Here is a 21,473-nt window from a genome sequence, read left to right on the forward strand (position 1 = left end):
ACCCCATCGATGTGGCAAAAGGGGAGAAGGGAATGACATTTTAGACGAATACTGACTCTGTCTACAGATAAGCCCAGGAGAACATGCCTGCTACTCCCTCTGCTAGAGAGAGGCAGACAGCATCCCAAACAAGCCATAGTCAATCTATCTTATATCTTTGAGGTGAAAAGAAGGCACTCCATAGAAATATAAGTTCTGGATTCATGAGGCTTACCATGCTTTAAATGCTAAAACTTGTAAAGTTAACTCTCTCTATGGACATTTTCCCAAAATGCAGTTTATACTTAACTGTCATTTATCAGTCAGAGTCAAGTAAAAATAATTTGGCTGTCATGATTATTCAAAAGAGAAGAGGCAGGGAAAGTTCCATGATTCTGAATACCATGTAAACTGAGTCAAAGATGAGGCCTCTCCATCCTTGTATGGAAGACACCACCACACTTGAGGTTCACAGCAGAGTCACTCCTGACTCTTCCCTTCTGTTTGATGCCCTAAATCCAATTATTGTCTAGTCTTATTAATCCATACTTTCTCCCCAACATCTATCGTGCCATATGTCCTCCCCCCCAAACTAGATAATTCATCTACTTCAAAAACTGACTCCTGGATACCTGCTCCATTCCAAAGTAATGGAACCCATGAAATTCTCCAGGTACCGTGTCCACATATGTACTGTGTATTCTATTCCTATCCTCCAGTCTCTGAAAAGTCGCATCTATAATGGCAATAGCTATAAAAATGCAAAAAGAAATGAAAAATTAGAATGAAAAGTGATAAATATTTTTACCATATAGTAAGACAGGAGGTGGCATGCACACACACGTGCGCGCACGCACACACACACACACACACACACACACACACACACACACACACACACCTAGATTCAANCACACACACACACACACACACACACACACACACACACACACACACACACAGACCTAGATTCAATTCCAGCCCTGACACTGAGCAAATCTCTTCTCAGTATCTCAGGCAGTTCTGGGCTGCCCATTTCTTAAGGTCCCCACAGTGATGCTCTCACAGATCCAGACAAAACAACCACAAGGAAAACTGCGGGTCTGCCAACCTCTCTAAGCAGCAAATTTCTCATCTGTAAAATGGGATCACTCTGTGTACTATGTACTTGCCCCTACTGGGGAATCAAATGGGAAAAACTATCCTGAGGGGGCAGCTAGGTAACGGGGTCAGGAAGACTTCTCTTCATTGGTTCAAAGCTGGCCTCTGATACTTCCTAGCTAGGTAACCCTGGGCAACTCAAACCCTGCTGGCCTCTGTTTCCTCATCGGTCAAATAAGCTGGAGAAGGAAATGACAAACTACTCCAGGATCTTTGTCAAGAAACCCCCAGATGGGGTCCTAGAGAGCTGGACACATCTGAACAACCAACAAGCTGCATGTCGATGTCTGTGTGTACATGTATGTAAAATGTATGCATTGTCTCAACACAATTATTAAGTGCTTTGGTAAGTTCTGAATATCTCTATGTTCAAGCAAATGTTTTTAAAGCTTAGCACTGAAAGATATTCCTCTCACTCTGCAATGTTCCTAATAAAATCTGTTATTTATCGACAGGGAGCTATTTCCCCTCTGTGACTCCACTTGCTACTCGGACTCCTTCCTTGAGCATAGGAAGAGGAAACCATGCCCCTTGGTCCTGAATTGCACCAGGGAACTTAGTCCAAGGTAGATGCAATAAAGGAGAATTTAGCTTTTATAAAATTAATTTAAGCAAAATCTCCCTTTTTATTAAAGCTGTTTCCAATGGATGGCACAGATAAAAGCACCAGTTCCTACCCTGAAATGTACTTTGAGTTCTTTGAGTTATACCGTGCGAGTGTCAGATCTTTGCCATTTTAATTAAAAACGGTGGCTAGGAAGCATGTGGCTTAGCATGAAGTTTGGCGAGTACTTTCTGGGGGCCAGGGACTGTGAACATGCCCAGAATGGCCTTTTCCCGAGAATTCTGCTCCGTTAGGATGAAAGTTAAGGGATTTCTCCTCTCCGCCCCACATTTTCCACCCAAGGCATGAATCTGGTCCTAGGGTGAAACATGCTGCCGCCGAGAAGACAGAAGGAACGAACTGCTCGTGTTGGGGGAGGAAAGGAGTAAAACTCCCACTGATTGCCAACATTTGGCCAATATAACTCCTGCCTCCAAACGGCAAGTTCATAAGTTATTCATAACACACACTACAAAGCCCAAACCACAGGTAGCTACTGCTAATATCTACATGCGGAAAGGAATCATCATCTCGCCATCAGGCACGTCCTCCATCACCTCCACGATGCTCCGCCCCAGCCCCCATACCCTCAGGCTCTCTGCCACCCAGAGCACAGTCTGGATGGAGAGAGGGGAGCGAGGGCCGGGGAGGGCTACGTTCTAGGGATGCTGAGGGGATGCAGGCGACAGTAGAGCCAGGGCAGAGGTGATCTGATTGGGGGGAAGAGGCAGAGCTCACTTCCATGTCTGTTTCTGAGCTGCCAAAGCTAGGGGAGAAGCTGGGGTTTTCACCCTACAATGGAGGGAGAAGTGAGGTGCTCCCATCAGGCAAGAGGAGGGGACCTCCAAAGGCACCACCAGACCAACAGCAAGGGCACATCCAGGAGATGCCGCTTTTTCAAGTAATTTGTAAAATCACAGTTTTTCATGATTATTTGCAATGCCAGTATCTGATATTGAACTCCAGGGTGAGTAGCCTTTCCACTGAGTCACCCAGTTGCCCCATCTTGCACACAGTAAGTGCTTCATGAATATTCAGTTTGATCCCTCTTGTTCTCTCCAGCTGTGGTCTGGGGCAGCTACACCTTACGCAGGTGGTAAAAAAAGGGAAATCAGGGCAGAGGGAAGCAGCTCCTCAGATGGAACCTGAGAACTAGGCCTTTGCTCTGCTCTGTGTCCTGAGGATTTGGGTTCTTCTTTTCTTTGCCTTTCTTAAAACAGACTTTTTAGATATTTCCTACTTTTCAAATTCTTTTCACAAGAGCCCATTTCTAGATTTGCAATAGAAACCACTGGAAAACTGGGATTTCTATTTTACTTTATAGAATTTTCAAGACTTTGGAACAAGGATTGATGGTGAAATGTGAGCCCCTACTCCTATGCTGGTGCAGCAGGAGGAAAAGAGTTCTTTTTTTCTCAGAGTTTAACCCCCGGGTGCCCCAGACAACCACCTAAGATGTGCAAGTTACAGAGGCCTTGGAAGGGGTTCCAAAACTGGGAATTGCCTACAGTGATGACATCACAAGCAAAGACTGCCCCCCCACCCCCAAAAGGGCAACTTTCATTTCCTGAATGGCCACTTAATGAACAATATAGGTATGAAGACTCAAAGCTGGGGTGGCCAAGACAGCCACGGCCAATCCCACACTTGGTGTGAGTAAGCTACAGCTTCTGACTCCTAAGAAACTGTTTAGAAGTGACCTTCCGAAGACATCTAGCATCTGTGTGAGTAATGACAAGATGTGCTGGTCCTGGAATGAGAACAGACCGTCTACTCTCCTGGTCCCCATGAAATGCCAGGGTAGCCCCCTGCCCTGGAGCCCCACCAACAAAGGGGAAGTGATCACTTGCCAGGCCCCTTTTGATTCTGAGATTCTGAGATAATGAGAATACAGAGACCCATTCAATTATTCATTTGGTCTAGGTTCTTATTTTTATTCTTAAAACACTTTTTCACTAACATAATAGTGTTTATGTCCCAAATCTTACACCTCCTCCCCACACTAGCCTGAAAATGGATGCCTGGGATCATTTTCTGCTCATCTTTCAGTCTCCCATGATGCCTGGCACAAACTCAGCCAGGGGATGTGCTTTCTTCATCTATAGAAAGAGAGGATTGACTAGGAGATCTCCTCTATCTCTGAAACTCTAGTTCCACATCCCATGTCCCAATATATTTGCTGAATAAATGGACTGACTCATCAATTGAACAAGTTCCTTGTCTAGCTTTGGTTGCTAGGCACGTAAATGATAAAGGAAAGCAAAGTGCTTATAAACTACACTGAAGAATCCCAGGAAAGTGACATTTTCCTAAGGTACAGAGAAGACGGAGATCGTAGACTGACGTTCCTACGGGTATTTTGAGGATCAATTCTGAATTGGATCTCCTAAATAAACCAAGTCATTCATACCCACATTCACAAGGGAAAAAACCTAATGGTTTAGCGTCAAGCATTCTGCTCTTGCTGAAGTCTGAACAATTGGATTTGGGGGATACCAAAAAAAAAAAAAAGGAGATAAAGGAAGAAGGAAATGAAGGAAGGGATGTAGATTTCATAAGGTGATAAAATATGGACTGTATATGTTTTTTACTTAAGTGCCCCAAATGGCTATGAATAATAAATATAGGCAAAATTTATTGGGATGGAGGTAAGTGCATTATTTACCCTGGAGACTGGAACTCCTCTTCTCAGCCATTACAATCTGATGGGTCAATATGTATTTTGGCCCACACAATAAGGTTGAAAATGCGAACTAGGTTATCTGTCAGCTGGTAACAAAGTGCCGTTTAACCTGGCACGTGGTATCAGCCCCTTATAGGCTTCTAGAAGTGTGTCTCTAAATCTTACTTAGTTGAGGGATTTGGATTTTCCTACATCTAAACAGCTCCTTCCAAAGGTGAGGAAAACCTCAAACATATACAAAGCAAGAACGTTTGTCCAAAACTCACCGTTTGAAGAAATGCTGTAGCAAATTTATTTCTAGAAAAGCAGGGCTAAAGGATTAGGATGATTTTGCTGCATTTCACCTCATGAAAGAAAATGAATACTACATGGAGCAGATTTTCCAAGGGGAAAAAAATAGGAAAGGGAATGAAACCAAGATCATCCAGAAAGGCAATTGAAAAACTGTCTAATGACTGAGAAATGTACTTGGGAAGATAGGAATGAGAGAGAAATGCTGAAGGAAACAACCCAGAAGCTAAAAGAATCATTAAAATCTATGTAAAATCTCCCTGGAAACAAGAGCCATTCCACAGTGAGAGCTATGAAGGAAGGCACACTCCTCCTCTGTTACCCACCAGGAAAGAGTCTCAGAAAAGAAGAAAGGGATCCCAGATGAAAAGGCGACAGCAGGAACAGAACAGAGAATTCCTAGTAAATTGCCCAGTGATCTCTTCGGAGAAGAACCGAGTCAGAAAGTAAATGGATGCCCAAAGAACTGAGCAGGGATTTCTTTATGGCACGTGGAAAGCTGCTAAATGTCCTTCCAAATAAATGGAAGTAATAGAAACACCTTTTGTAATATTAACACACTGTGGGCCCTGCTATAACTCTGTCCTTACAGCCTTGGCCACAGGACCAACAGAGACCATATTGACTTGCATAATTTTCCTGTTTTTCCACTCATAGATATTTTGCCATTAAAGTAGGGAGAAGAATCGCACATAATTTCTTTCATTGTTTCCTGGGCCTATAGACAGCAGCAGAAACCTTCAAGAGTGGGGCTCACAGGGAAGCTAGGTGGCTCAGTGGATTGAGAGCTGGGTCTGGAGACAGGAGGTTCTGGGTTCAAATATGATCTCAGAGGCTTCCTAGCTGTGTGACCTTGGACAAGTCACTTAAACTGTTTGCCTCAGTTTCCTCATCTGAAAAATGGGGATAATAATAACACTTCCTCCTAGAGTAATTGTGAGGATCAAATACGACAATATTTGTAAGTACTTATCACAGTGCCCAGCACACAGTAGGTGCTATGCAAACATTTATTTCCTTCCCCTGCTTTCCTTCTCCATTCATTTCAAGAATCAGAAAGTAAATCTGTAATGAGGTTCTAAAACATATTTTCAGATGGAATATACAAAAGGCGATTATTTTATAAACAAATCAATCTGTGTATAATGTATTTCAATACTACTAAACTTAAAAATAATGCCACATCTATACAGAGTAATAAAATATTAATTCTATTATTCACTTCTTTACTATAAAGTCTGTTATCTCTCCCCTTCTCTGCCATGTAGCCTAAAATTCCAAGAATTTTACACTCTACTGATGATAAAATATATGTGTGAGTGTGTGTTTGTACATATCCCTGCCCGAGGGGAAGGAAGGCTTCCAAATTTCTCCACAAGATTTGAAATCACACAATCAGTGAATGTTCAGATTTTACCAAAGGACAAAAGCCTGATAGTAAAGAAGGCTGGGCAGGAAAAGCCTTCAACCATCGGGTAATTTGTGCAAAAACCTTCAGCTCATGGATAAATTGTCCTTTAAAATTAAAAAACAAAGCGAACCCCCCAAATGCAGCCCCACTGTGTTTGGGTTCCGGAGGATCCTGCCCAATTCAACAGTTATAGGTACCTTTGTCACTTCCGTAATAATAGAAGACAGTTTTGCTGAGAGCACACCAACGCTTCTGCCATTCAAATCCCAGAAAGCTATGATCTGAAATAAAAAGAGAAGAAAATATATTTAGATAAGAGAAACTACATACGGTTATGGTAAATCAACTCTCAGCTTCTTCATCTGTAAAAATGACTCTCGAGGTCACTCTATCGCTAAAATCCTGTCCCCTCTGACCTAATTTGTTTCTCTTAATTGAAGATTTTATTAAGTAAAAAGAGAATTGGGAAAATTAAAAAGCGGGGAGAGGAATGGGATACCCAACAGAATAGATAACGATGCTCCTCCTGCCTCCCACCTGCTTGGGGGCAGACAAAGAGGCCACATGGAGAATGGGCAGAGCCATGGATTAGGGTCAAACAAGGGTCTGCGGCTAGACGGTGCCACAAGCTGACTCTGTGACTACACAAATGACTTAACGGCCCCGGATTTCAGGGTCCTCCTCTGTCAGACGGCAGGATTGGGCTGGATTACGCTTACGTCTTATTGGACAGCTATTTTGTAGAACAGGATTAAACTTGCTCTGCTTGGCTCCAGACAGTCAACAGGCATTTATTAAAGGTTTTATGGCTGCCACAGATGTGCCAAATACTGGACAGATAAAAGAAAAGCAAGAACAGCCCCTGCCCTCAGGGAGCTCACGGTCCAAAGGAGACGCTATCCTGGAGAGAAACGGGCCCATGCAAGATGCATGCGGAGTAAAGGGAAGGTGAGGCAAAAATAAAAGCTATCAATCACTTTTTTTAATTATTAAGGAAAGATTGATGAAGAGGAAAAGGATTGCAGAGGAAACAGCACAAAAGATATCTGCAGAGGAGAAAGCCTGGTTGTGTCGGGGTTACCAGCTGGCATCCAGACAACACAAAAGGGGGCTCACCTAATAACAAGACACCCCCTTTGGAGGCTTTCCTGAAAGCCAAGGGCAAGAGTAGCTCCCAACAAGAAGGGATGGAGTGAGCAAGGGATAATGGCGTGTTGTTCATCTTGCTTTTTAAAAAACAGCAAAGAGGGGCAGCTGGGTAGCTCAGTGGATTGAGAGTCACGTCTAGAGACGGGAAGTCCTGGGTTCAAATCTGGCCTCAGCCACTTCCCAGCTGTGTGACCCTGGGCAAGTCACTTGACCCCCATGGCCCACCCTTACCACTCTTCTGCCTTGGAGCCAATACCCAGAAGTTAAGGGTTTAAAAAAAAATAAAGAAAAAAAACTTAAAAAACAACAACAACAAAGAGCAGGATTTGGGGTGAGGAGGTACTGAGATTATGGGGTGATAGTATTTTTGATAAAACAAAGTGCAGGTTTTTTCAAGTAGTTAGCACCCTCCCCTCTCTCAAGTCTCTCATGCATCATTCTCCCGAGTGTCCTCATGGCCTTGGTCCAGCTCAGCCACCTTCTCATCTTAGTATCCTTTAGGGCCATTTCAATGACAAATAGTCAGTATTTATTAAGCACCTACAATGTACCAGGTTGGGGCAGCTAGATGGCACATTGGATAGAGGGCCAGGCCTGGGAGTCAGAAGAGTCCGAGTTCAAATCCAGCCTCAAACAGTAGCTGTATGACTCTGGTCAAGTCACTTACTCCTGTTTGCCTCAGTTTCCTTATCTGTAACATGAATTGGAAAAAGAAAAAGCAAACCGCTCCAGGATCTTTCCTAAGAAAACCTCAAATGAGGTCATGAAGAGTGGGACATAATTGAGCCAAGTGAACAACAATGTACGGGTGCTGGGAATACAGGGACAAATGGGTGGAAATCTCAAAGAAACGACCTGCACCTTACTGGAGGAGAACTGTCCACTAGAAGGTGCTGCCTCACAGGGCACTGAGAACCCCCTCACTGGAGACGTCCAGGTGGAAGCTGCATGAGCTGATCTGGAAGGCCTGGGCCGGGCCTTCCTGGCCTAGATGGGCTCTGGGGTCCCTCCCAGCTCTGAGGGGCTGTGATTCTCCTTTCCTAAAAGTCCATGACTCGAGCTAAGAAAGTGAAGCAGCTTCTGACAGAAAGGACCAAAAGGGGCCAATTGAGAGGCAGACAATAGTAGGAGACATTCCATTTTTCATCCCCACCATCATCATAATAATCCTTCCATTTTTCATTTTCTCATTACAAATGGGTATTAAAAGAATAGGAGCTTCTGGCTAACACCAATTATCAGAGCCAGAGGAGAAGAACGCTGCAGCAGACACAGAAAATGGCAAGCAGCCTCCCCCCATCTGACCCAGACCATGGCAGGATTCCATGATACGATGAACGCCAGGTGAGGTCATTCAGTCAATAAACGTTCATTAGGTGCCTGCTATGTGCCAAGCACTGAGTGAAGAGCTGGGGTGCTGGACGTTTGCTGTGCCCCCTGGCCTAATGTGCTCCTGGTGGCAGCAAACATCGGCTAATCCACTTACAAAGATGTAAAACTAAAAATGAATTGAACTGTTGTCATTCAAAAAGACTGAAGGATGAGCACGGCTTGGATCATGGCCCCTGCGGTCTCTCGTGGCTCTAAAATGCTCATTCGTCCAAGAGAAGAAGGCAGAGGAGAGGGCAATCCCCTTCCCAGGGGCCTCTCCCGGAGCCTCAGACTTTACCTTTTCTCCGTTTTTCAAGGTAGCCAGCCTTCAAGACAAAAGGAAGATCCTGGGCCGCCACTGGAGGGAACTGATTTCCTAAAAGATGAAGAAATAGATAAACATTTAGGTAATCAACTTAGAAACAAATGCCAAACCCAATTATATGTAATGTCATTTTAATGACTAAACTCGGATAAATCCGAGGCTGATAACCTCATTTCTTCTACATACTGGCTCCTTGATACTCAACAGCAAAACTTATCTGTGCTCATCTGCTGGAAGAAATCGTGCTAGAAACTACAGCAATATTATAATGTAATCTGATGATGGGTAAGATGTTATTTTTCATTTTATACTCTCTAGGCAAAGGATCTGAGCACCAGTTTCGATTAAAAATGTCATTTTGGAAGTAAAGAAGACTCGGCGAGTTCAATAAAACGGAGCCTGGAATTTTAAACAAAATCCCACGTTTTCCTTCTTTGCATTTGTTCCCGCCTGAGTTTTACTTCTTAAGGAAAAAATGCTAACCTCGATGAAGGTGAACAAGAGCGAATGCTTGGTGGGGCTAAAAGCCTTCTGCTTTGCAGTGGTCTGACTCGGGGCTGGCCATCCTCTGGCTGGCACTGCCGAGAGGGAGCCTCTGGACAAACACCTCTGACCAGTCAGCAGCGATTTATGAAGCGTGTGTGAGCGGCACAAAGAGGGCCGGCTGGGCTAGAGAGCAGGAGAGGGAGGCTGCCAAGGAGGCTGGAAAGGAGGGCTGGCGCCCGCCGGAGGGGGTACCAAAGTGCCTCGCTGGGTCTCCTGTTTGGTCCGAGAGGCCCGGCAAGCGGAAGGCTCCGAAGAAGGCTGAGTGGCGGCGGCCCGTGGTCAGCTCTGTACTGGTCCAAAGGACCCCGTTATGACACAATTCAGCCAGCGTCGCTCACTGGGCGTGGAGGTCACCCCGATTCCCCGAGGCTGTGCCAGCCCGGCTCGGGCAGATTCTGCCATGCTAAAGCACGTCAAGGACAATCTCCACAACAGAATCGGCCTCCTTAAGTACAAAAGGCTCCTCACCTCTCCACATGATGAGATGGAACAAAGAAATAAAAATGGCGCCGGCCTCTTGGGCTTCGGCAGCAATGGCGGCAGAGGGATGGAGACGGGCCGAGGGAGAGAAGCGTCGCCCAGTTCTGAGGGGCCTCAGCTGTGGGGCTCCAGACTTGAAAGACTCGTCCAGTGACCGGCCACTGAGCACACCGCCGGAGGAAACGGGCCGTGCCCGTCCGGACAATGCTGCCGTGACCCACACGACGGCCCGATGGCCCCCGGCTCTCCCTGAGAGGCGTCCCAAGGCGTGGGCCGCGGCAGGCTCCGGGAGTGTGCGTGTCTGGCAGCTCGCAGCAGCCCAGGTAGAACCCAGAACCTGGCATGAGACGGGGAAGGGTGCCAGGCTTGGCAGCCCAAGTGTGAGTACATAAGAAGGGTCCCCCACCCTGACTTCACTTCTCCTCTTACTTCTGGGGGGCTGGACGCCGGGACGAGGGAGGAGGAACGTGGGCTTGGATTTCTTAGGCTGGCACACCTATCTATCATGGCTGGCCAGATAGCAAGGACTCGTTGGCCAACCCAACAATCCCTTAGGGAACGAGAATCTATTTCCACCAAGTAAACGTCGCCGCGTGGCCCAGGGCTTGTGAGCCCCGGGTCAGCGGCCAAGCGTCCTCAGAGTGAAGTCTGCCCACGAGGCATCTTATCCCAGACTGGTCAGGCGACTTGAGACCTTGGCTCAGCTCACCCCCTTCCAACCCCATTTATCACCAAAGAAAGCCCTTAAACCTTTAAGCCTAAGAACCTGAAGTCTTTGCCTTACCTTCAACACGGGCCAAGCGAGAGCAACTCTCTGAACGTTCCCAAGACTACAGCCCACGGACTCCATTAAGCTAGTGGGTCCGGGAAGTGCCCTTTCTCCTTCCTGTTCGACAGGACAGCTTCCTTTCTCAGGGCAGGGCCACAGCTTTGCTGGTGAGGGAGTTCCACCCGTCTCTCCACCAGCTCGGCTGCAGGATCCCCATCACATTTGCTCCCGGTACTCTAGCCTACAGCCTCGGGCTGGCCTACTTCCTTCCTCCACTCGGCTCCTGCTCTGCAGCTAGCCCCCTCCCATGACACTCCTGAGCAGTGAGGGCCCGTGCGTGGATGGGAGGCTCTCCAGAGAGACAAACACTGCCCCAAACTGGGTCAGATATTCCAAATGAAAGCCTTACATCCTCAGAGGCTCAGTGACTTCCGTGCAAAGATAAGAGCTGGCCAGGAACAAGAGAAGCCCAAAGCCTGGGCACTGGGACCACTTGCTAGCTTGGAAAAGATGCTCCAAAGAAGGGGGCTGCCGGGTGGCTCCGTGGCCAGAGCCAGACCTAGAGACAAGTGATCCGGGCCTCAAGTCTGGTCTCACATACTTCCCGGCTGTGTAACACTGACCAAGTCACTTATCCCTAATTGCCTAGACCTGTCTACTCTTCTGCCTTGGAACAGATACTTGTATTGATTCTAAGTCAGAAGGTAAGAGGGAGGAGGGGAAGAGAGACAGGGATGGACAGACAGACAGGCAGAAAAAGCAAGCACCAGAAGGAAGGAGGATTGGGAAGGGCTTTTTGTAGAAGGGGGGAATCTTCTCTGGGCCTTGAAGGAAGCCAGAGAAGTCAGGAGATGGAGACGAGGAGGGAGGTTGTGCCAGGCATGGGGGAAAGCCAGAGAGCATGCCTAGAGTCTGGAGATGGAGTGTCTTGTTTGAGGACCAGCAAGAGGGCCCTGAATTCGGAACGCTGCCAATACAACTCAACATTCTTAATCCTTGAAGACAACTTGAAAGGCATTTCCCCTCTCCACGACTGAGGGTTGGTAGGAGTCTATCCACAGCAAGACCACAGGAAAGACCGTGAAGATGGATCGATTCTACGAGTAGGTCTTGGAGAGCATCCTGTTCTCTGACAATGCATATTTCCACATCTACTAAGGTTTTTTTTTTTAGAATCAGTATTGTGCATTGGTTCCAAGGCAGAAGAGCAATAAGAGTTGGGCAAACTGGGGTAAAGTGGCACAACTAGGAAGTGTCCAAGGCCAATGGGAGCCTAGGATTTCTCACCTCCAGGCCTGACCCTTCGTCTACTGAGCCACCTAGCTGCTCCTCTACTAACTTTGTTGTTCAGTTCTTGAGAGGGTATTTACTTTGGCATGGTGAATTATGAAGCTGTAAAAATTAAAAAATCACACTTTTTAAAAGACAATGTTAACCAGATGCCTGCAGTATTAATTCCCAATAAAGTCTTAATTAAAACTCATGGCTAAGGAGTTAAGTAAAAGGGTCAAGTGAATCATGATGTTTTTCCTAACCATACATTACAAAATCTCCTTTAGCCTGCCTACCCTCAACCAATAGGAGCTTTCCACCTTCTCACCCCATTTTTCAAATTAACCACCATTTATTAAGCACTTCCCATTTGCCAAACCCCATGCAAATCAGTGACATGTCAAGCAGGCATCTTTTTAAAAGCATAATTGGAAGTGCCATCATCAATATCAGCATCATTTAGAAAACGGTGTGTGTTTATTAACCGTGTTTTCCATTTGCTGGCCTGGTTGGTTGAATGAGAGAATGAATGAATGGAAGCAGTATGCATAATTACCGGCCTAACAGCAAACATATGATACTTTGTTAAGTAACATAAAAGTAAATATTATTGCTCATGATGATGAATATTCTTATTCATAAACAAGGCTAAACATTTGAAAATTTGGAGTCTATGCCATTTTCTCCCAAGTCTAATGGAGATCAATTTTTTGGTTCACAAAAGTGTCTTTAAGACACCATTAATGCACTATTATTCACGGTTATCCAAATAAGATGTTTTTGCTGATCTATTTTCAGGGAAAGTACTTTTGTGTGAGAGTATTTTGGTGTTGGTCAAAATGTTTCTGAACTACTAAAGTGTAATAGTAAAGTTTTAAAAAACAAAGGCATTTTTTAAGGAGACCATGAAACATAAAAATGACAAACCAACTCAAACAGTGTGAGACACATTCATTAGTCATTGGAAAACTGATATTTTTTGTGGGGAAATGGAGGATAAAGGAGGAAGTCATCGATATAATTAAGGCTAAATTCATTAACTTTTTTCCTTCAACTACAAATTCATATTTCTATGAGTTGAAGGAAATGCTAGCTTATTTTAAAATATTTTCAAACATAGTTTCTATAAATCATGACTTTGTTTGTTCATGAGTTTATTCTTTCCATTAGTAAACATTTCTGGATGATTAATTAATCATATAAATAAACCCAATCTGAAATGGGAACACTTCAAAGGCAAGAATCTTCCTATACTTTTTATATATGATATAATATAACTAAGTATGCACCTTTCAGTTCACATTGTAGGAAAACACAGATGAGCCCATGATTGCCATTTTGTTCCCAACTCCCATGTGAACCTTGTTACTAAGAGGGAAGTTAAAATAAAGGAACGACACATAAAGAACTACTGAACATTAAATAATTTTATGGCCCTAACTTAAATCAACAAAGGCAGGGAAATTCAGGATTAAGACTCTCACTCTGCCCATAACACTCCCTGTTGGGCCCAGTTATTGAAACAAGTCTATCCCAAAGTATCGCTCACGCTACAATATTTGCCACTGGTGTCATTGAAAAGGGGGAAAACTCTCTCTACTTATGGATGTGGGTATGTGTGTAGGTAGTTTGGTAAAGCTAAACTGCCAGATGTTCCCCTATTCTGTCATTCAAAACAGTTCTCCTCATTCAAAGAATAAAAGGAAATACTAGATCTCTCCGTGAAAAATCAAAAGACCCCCGATACTTCCCCCCGGACTCGGGGCTCTTGATGTAGTTGTGCATTACACACCCCCAAGCTAAGAAGCAAAGAACTGGGATCAAAGGGGATGCCCATTAACTGATCGATAAATATAACGAGCTTTAAAAGAAACAATTAATGGGGGAAATACCAAAAAACATGGAAAGCATGCATTGATGTGAAGGAAGTAACAGAATCAGAAGTCAAGTCAACAAGGATTTGTATTAAGTTCCTGCTCTGTGCCAGGGACTGTGCTAAGTGCTGGAGACCCACAGGAATGAGTGGACAGGGAGGGGTGTCCTGGGTTAGGAAGTCACAGGGAGGGTGAGCAGAGCCAGAGGGAAGCTGATTGGCATAACCTCCAAGGAATAATGCCAGGGACTTGACTATGGCTCCTGGGGGAAGAGGCAGAAAAGAGAGAAAGATTTACACACTTGGCAACAAGGCAGGTGACAAGAAGATGGCCAACGGAGATGGATTAGAATGTGAAGCACAGGGGAGGCCGGCTCGATCTAATGGGCCATCTAGCAGCCGACATCCACAGAATCATCAGTGAGATGGGGGCACATTATGTATACAGGCATATTTGCTCAAATAAAAGTTCTATTGGCAACATCAGTACTTAGCAACTTTATGAGGAATTTTTAGACTCCCAGAAGGACTAAAGTTCAAATAAATATCATGCAGTAACTTGGGACACATACTATCTAGTTCCCACACGTCTCATAAAATTTTAACAGAAAACCATTCAGACTAGCATACTCAAATATCAAAACATAAGCATTATTTTAGAGTGTTTGTTCACAGGACTTAGTAAAAAACGGTCCACTTTTTTAAAAAACGTAATCTAAAATTAGAAGCTTATGAGCAAGCACGGAAAAGAGAAATATTCTACTTTGGGGCTTCTGAAAGGGAAACTTACTTAGGAAAGGGGGCATTAGAAGAAACACTGGGGCTGAGTGAAAATCAGAGAAGGCAGCATCTGAGCAGAAATGGGAAGGAAACAAGAGATGGGCAGAGGCAGAAATGAGGAATGAAGAGTATTTCTTGCTTGGGGAATGGCCCATATGAGGGCCAGACATGGGAGAAGGAAGAGCAAGAAGGCTGCTTAGGATCTGAAAAAGCAGAGGGAAAGCCTTTCTTATTTCACGAGGTTGAAAAATGTCATGGAGAGGAAGAAAGGGTGAACCCTGAAAACTTAGAACTAAGAAACAGAGTCAAGGTTCTTTCTGAACAAGAGAGAAGCAGCCGCTCTAAGGAATGGTCAAGTACGTTCACAAGTGCAGGCAGGTGAGGAATCATCCAGGAAACCCAAGGGAGAAGAAGAGAGCAGTAGGGCCGGGGCAGCCCTGCTCAGGGTGCCAAGGGGGCCACTCAGGGCGGGATTACAAGGGCAGGGTCTGCTGTGGTCCTGGGGAAGGAAGTCAAGGAGTGACCGAAAACATCTGCCGAGGCTGATCAGAGCGCATGGCTAGTACCGAGTCTGCTGATTCACGTGGGCACAGATGACGCTGCCTGAAGGAACCTGGAAAGCCTTGCCAAAGGGTCTTGGGCAAAACACTGCGGGTCAAAAGGGAAGGAGCATGGCGAAACGGACAGGCGTTAAAAGATGGCGGCTGAGAAGCAGTTGGCCCCCGCCAACCTCCTCGCTGTAGCTCTCTCTTGCTCCCAGTCTCTCCCTTCTCAGTCTGACACTGAACTGGGTTTAAAGCTGGTGTGGTGGAAGCCTACTGGACCTGGAAGATCGGGCAGGACAGGGTCAAGAACCCAGGGACGAGGCATCTGGGAAACCTCGAGAAGAACAGAAAGCTGTCCTGCCTGCACTTGAAAAATGAGCTCCCCACCAGCGCCGTCCAGCCAGAGCTCTGGGCCTCCGCTGGGACGCACGGCCTTCGGAGAACGGCGGCTTTCCCGAGGGGAAGAAGCGCACACCGTAGCAGAACCCAAGTCTCTTCTACCTGGCTTCTGGCCAAAACGTGGACTCCTGAGCTGAAGAACTTCCAGGAAGGAGACTTCCTTCACGGACACGGACACACTTCATTTGTGTCTGGTGGCCTTAAGAGAGCCACGCGCAGAGCTGAAGAGTCACCCAAGGACTGCTAAGTCCCCTAATTTACTTTGTATTGATTATGTAGTTCACTTGGATGTACCTGGGTGCCCCTGCAGGCCCGGGGAGCCAACTCTTCCTGGCTCACTAGCCAAGAATGGTTTTTAGACTTTTAAATAAAGTTTCATTGTTGTTTTTTTAATTAAACCATTCTTAGCTGTCGGGCCTTACCAAAACAGTCAATGGGAAGGACTTGATTGCCCAACCCTGGTCTGGAATTAAGAAAGTGTTAGAAAAATATGTTAATAATGCAGCTTAAATTAAAAAGTGCTCCATGGATACATTTTTTTGGAAGAGTTGCTTGTTGAACATTTATGCATCTCCCACACCCAATAAACTGCAGTGGTTCCTATTGCCTCTAGAATAAAATCTTCTTGTTTGGTGTTTAAAGCCTTCACAGGCCATCCCTTCCCTCCCTTTCCAGCCTCCTTGGAGGTTCTTCTTCTTCGCCCGTTTGACCCTGTGGCCATCCTGGCTGCCTTCCTAGTCTTCACACCATTCAGCCTGGGCCTGGAGCCTTCTCCTTCCTCACTTCTGGCTTTCTCTTCTCCACTTTGGACCTTCCCTCTGCGCGGCTGCGTGGGGTCCTTAGGGAGGTGCGAGCTGGCTCCCGAGGGCAGGCCTTCCCTCCCTGTGTCCATCCCTGCACTGGGAACACCCAAGGGCCGCTGCCAAAGCCTCTGGCAGGCTGGCTGGGAATCTCTGAGAAGGACATTCGGAGAAGCAGGGGCAGCTCCTGAGCCAAATCAAGGACACCGCCATGGGGACGGGCTTCCCAGGACGGGCAGCCCCGCATCCCCAGAAACAAAGGGAAGGGCGGCCACCCCCACCAAGGCCAGAAGTTCCTCCTGGGGAATGAACACAGGCCCAACTCTGTCCCCCTAGACGTACACGAGTCCCAGCCGCGGCCAGCCCCGGCCGCTGACACTTCTATGGCACCGCCAGCTTGACAGGCACTTTAGGGGTGTCCTCTCATCTGGGAGGCTGGTTAGGATCTCCATTTTAGGGGAGCTACGGAGCGCAGTGGATAGAGCACCAGGCTTGGAGTCAAGAAGATCCAAGTTCAAGTCTAGCCTCAGACGCTATCTGTGTGACCCCGGGAAAATTGCTGAACCCAGATTGCCTCAGTTTCCTTATCTGTAAAATGAGCTTGAGAAGGAAATGGCAAATCACTCCAGTATCTTTGTCAAGAAAACCCCATGGGGTCACAAAGAGTTGGACACGACTGAGTGACATCTTCATTTTATAAACATGGAAACTGAGGCACAGAGGTCAGGTGACTTGCTTGTGGGTATATCAGAGACAGGATGTAAACCCTGATTTCTGATGTTTACAAGCCCAATGCTCTTTCTACATTGCCGCAAGTTCTTTCATCATAAATTCTGGTGTATTCTGTAGAACTAAAACACAAAAAGCCTTAATATCTGTTATAAATGTCTCCGAATGGCAAGGTTTTTATCAAGGTGCTACTCTACCAGATAATTTGGAACTTCCAATTCAAAATCATGGCCACAAAGATATTATATAATCTATCCTAAGACCCTGCAGGTATCTCCGGTATCAATCAAGAAGTCAAAATGAGAAAGCCCACAAAGGAACTGAAATGTCTGGAACCCTGTTATCCTTACATCCATCACTGGGGAATTCTACCTGATATCAAATCTCTAAATAATTCTTGTAGAGGAGATGAAATATCATTTGTGGGCGATTAATTTCTATCTCAAGTCTTTTCTATAAGAGTAGTAAAGCACCCAAACTCTTTTTAGAAGGAATTTTTCAACATTCAAGCATCAAAATACAAACCAGCAAAGATACTTTAAATGAAAATTTTAAAAATGATATGTCACAAAAATTATATAGAATTAAATTATAATAGAATTGACTAAGACATGTTGAGGTATGGAATTATAGAAATGGATCAAACCAAATTTTTCACTCCGAAATACCAACTGCAACTGAGTTTGGCTTTTTGGGGAGGAGGGAGGATTCAGACCTGAAATTCCATTGATGTAAAGAAGAGTGGATGAAGAAAGCCCCTCTCCTGGTGTAATGGGCCACTCCGCATAGTCCAGTCTTACAGGGTGGCCTGAAATACTGAGGCCACAAGGCCTGTGGGTACATGAGAGTCAGTAGGACAGGATCTCAGATTTCTCTACCAGTCTCCAAGCCCAGCTCCTGACCCCGATCTCACTGGTATTCAAACTCTATAAATAGATTCTCCTCGACAAGAATGAATGACAATTGGAGATATTATTAATTTGATCAAATGAAAACTTGTTAAAAAGTATGGTCCTAGAATAAGATCAATGGGATATCAAATTATTTCAATCATGACTTAAGTAAGAAGGAGCTCAATCACACTAGATGTCTTCACAGATGATCTTTCTTTGGCCAAAAAAACTCACTGGCTGATTTCAGCAGCTGCTGTCCCTCTTGGCTTGACTAAGGTAGTTCTCAAATGACAGACCCAGGGAATTCGGGACCAGGCCCAAACAGAAAGCTTTATTGGGTTACTAGGCCCTACCAACATTTGATTGGCACTTTTATCTAAATAAAACAAGCTTTTGGATCATGGGTATTTTTATTCCCCAAACAACAAAAATCAAACCTTAAAATCAAAGTGTACTTGCTTTCCTATTTTAGTTACAAAAGTGAGTTCATATCCTTCTTCTAGATCAAATGCCTCCTCTTTGATGAGTGGAATTTTCACAAATCTCTCAATTAATCATCTTAAGCTCAGATGCCTCATCTCAGTTCATCAGATAGCATTTATTTTTTTTTAAACCCTTGTACTTCGGTGTATTGTCTCATAGGTGGAAGATTGGTAAGGGTGGGCAATGGGGGTCAAGTGACTTGCCCAAGGTCACACAGCTGGGAAGTGTCTGAGGCCGGCTTTGAACCTAGGACCTCCTGTCTCTAGGCCTGACTCTCACTCCACTGAGCTACCCAGCTGCCCCCAGATAGCATTTATTTAATAAACTAAAGAAACCTCATTTACTAACAGCTTTTTGTATCTCTCTCTCTATTAGATCCCTTAACCTCCCACGGTTAAATAGTAAATTATCCAGGAGGTCCTAGGTTCAAATCCGGCCTCAGACACTTCCCAGCTGTGTGACCCTGGGCAAGTCACTTGACCCCCATTGCCTACCCTTACCACTCTTCCACCTATGAGTCAATGCACAGAAGTTAAGGGTTTAAAAAAAATAGTAAATTATCAAATAAGTAATTTATTAACAATAAAATAAATAATAAAATAAAGGCATGGCTAATTCTTTATAATATTTTGGCTATGAAAAGATCAAGGTCAGAATAACATGAAATGTTCACAATTACTTCTTTCTCCTTCTGCCAATACCATCCCATTCCATTCACTTCATTAGGGAGAAACAAATTATCTTCCCAAGAATACTCTTAATCATCTTTCCAAAACAAAGGTTAAAATAGTTTCCAAAAGACAGAAATTATCTCCATTTTTTCTCTGTCTTCTCTCTTTATCTGCAAGCAAGACAGAAAAATAATGTCTTCAGCATTTTCTCAAACTTTCACTTTTCAAAGTCTCTCTAGACTTAATACTCCTAAAATTTTCTTTATGTTTCTTCATACAGTTCAAAAAGAATCTTTAAAATCAAATGAGAAAGTTATAAGAAAAATTGGGGAAAGAAATGAGAGTGATACAGAAAATTTATGAAAAAAAAGTCATTTGGTAAAGGAGGCACCAAAAAAAATTACTGAAGAAATCAATACCTTAAAAAACAGAATAGGCCAATAGGTTTAAAAAAAAAGGCCCAAAAATCCAAAGAAGAGAAGAACTCCTTAAAAAGCAGAATTGGCTAAATGTAAAAGGATATACAAAAATGCACTAAAGAGAAGAACTTCTTAAAAGGCAGAATTGGTCATATGGAAAAGGAGGTACAAAAGTTCACTGAAGAAAGTCATGCCTTAAAAATTAGGATTGGGCAAGTAGAAGGTAGTGACTTCATGAGGCATCAAGAAACAATCAATCAAAGTCAAAAGAACAAAAAATATAGAAGAAAATGTGAATTATTTCATGAGGAAAATAACTGACTTGGAAAATAAATCCAGGAGAGATAACAAGATTTATTGGACTACCAGGAAGCCATGATCTAAAAAAGAGCTTAGACGTCATCTTTGAAGAAATCATCAAAGAATATTGCCCTTGGGCGCAGCTGGGTAGCTCAGTAGGCTGAAAGTCAGGCCCAGAGATGGGAGGTCCTGGGTTCAAATCTGGCCTCAGACACTTCCTAGCTGTGTGACCCTGGGCAAGTCATTTAACCCCATTGCCAAGCCCTTACCACTCTTCTGCTTTGGAGCCCATACATAATACTGATTCTAAAGTGTACGGTATGGTTAAAAAAAAAAAGAAAAAAAAAAGGATAGTGCCCTGATATTCTAGAACCAGAGGACAAAACAGAAATTGGAAGAATCCCTTGATCACCTCTTCCTGAAAGAGATTCCAAAAGGATAACTCCCAGGAATAGCATAGGCAAATTCCCAAACTCTCAGGTCAACAGCAAATATTGCAACCAGTTGAAAAGAAAAATTAAAATATTGTGGAGCCACAGTCAGGAAAACACTAGACATAGTAGCTTCTGCATTAAAGGACTGCAGGGCCTGAAATATGATTATCCAGAGGGCAAAGGAGCTAGGACTTCAACTAAGAATCACTTACTACTCAGCAAAACTGCATATAATGTTTCAGGGGAGAACTGGGTATTCAATGAAACAAAGGACTTTCAAACATTCCAGATGAAAAGACTAGAGCTGAATGTAAAATTTGACTCTCAAATACAAGACTCAAGAGAATCATAAAAAAGGTAAACAGGAAAGAGAAATCAAAAGGCATTCAATAAGATTAAAAACGATGTACATCCCTACATGGGGAGATGATTCTTGTAATGTCAAAGAATTTTGTCATTATTAGAGCAGTTAAGAGGCATATAGACAGAGGGCAAGAGTGCAAGTTGAATATGATGAGATGATAATTAAAAAAAGAAAATTAAGGCATGAGAAAGAGAAATGCATTGGGAGAAGCGGGGAGGGGAAAATAGAATGGTGGGGGCAAATTATTATAATTTATATAAAAGAGACATGAAAGAGCGTTCACATGGAGGGGAAGATGGCGGAGGTGGAGAGGAGAGCATGGGAACCTTATTCTCATCAGAACTGACTCAATGAGTGAAGAACATACACAATGATGGGTAGAGGATGTTATTTTACCCTACAGGAAAAGAGGAAGATGAGAGGATGGAGAGGGGTGGCTGATAGAAAAGAGGGAAAATTGCGGGGAGCTGGAGATCAGAGATTAAACGGGTAAATAGGATGGAAAATAATACACATTAATCATAACAGTGCAAAAATGTTTTACAAGTCTCTCTAATTAAAACCTCATTTCTCAATACATAGAGAAATCAGTTAAATATATAAGAATGCAAGTCATTCCCCAGTTGAGAAATGGTCAAAGGATACGAACAGGCAGTTCTCAGACAAAGTAATTAAAGCTCTCTACAATCATGCAAAGAATGTTCTAAGTCACCATTAATTAGAGAAACCCAAATTAAAACAA

At 44.2% G+C, this 21,473-nt stretch overlaps 1 protein-coding gene across 2 annotated transcripts in view; it reads right to left on the minus strand.

Annotated features, from left to right (window-relative positions):
* SKAP2 (src kinase associated phosphoprotein 2) overlaps nt 1-21,473 on the minus strand; it is a 147,846-nt gene that overhangs the window by 56,435 nt on the left and 69,938 nt on the right. For both annotated transcript variants that reach the window (XM_044679838.1, XM_044679837.1), the window contains exons 5-6: nt 8,948-9,025; nt 6,327-6,410 (exon numbers count right to left, since the gene is read on the minus strand). In XM_044679838.1, the coding sequence (XP_044535773.1) occupies nt 6,327-6,410; nt 8,948-9,025 (162 nt within the window). The remainder of the gene's footprint in view (nt 1-6,326; nt 6,411-8,947; nt 9,026-21,473) is intronic.

This window comes from Gracilinanus agilis, chromosome 5 (genome assembly GCF_016433145.1).
Source record: "Gracilinanus agilis isolate LMUSP501 chromosome 5, AgileGrace, whole genome shotgun sequence".
Lineage (NCBI taxonomy): Eukaryota > Metazoa > Chordata > Mammalia > Didelphimorphia > Didelphidae > Gracilinanus > Gracilinanus agilis.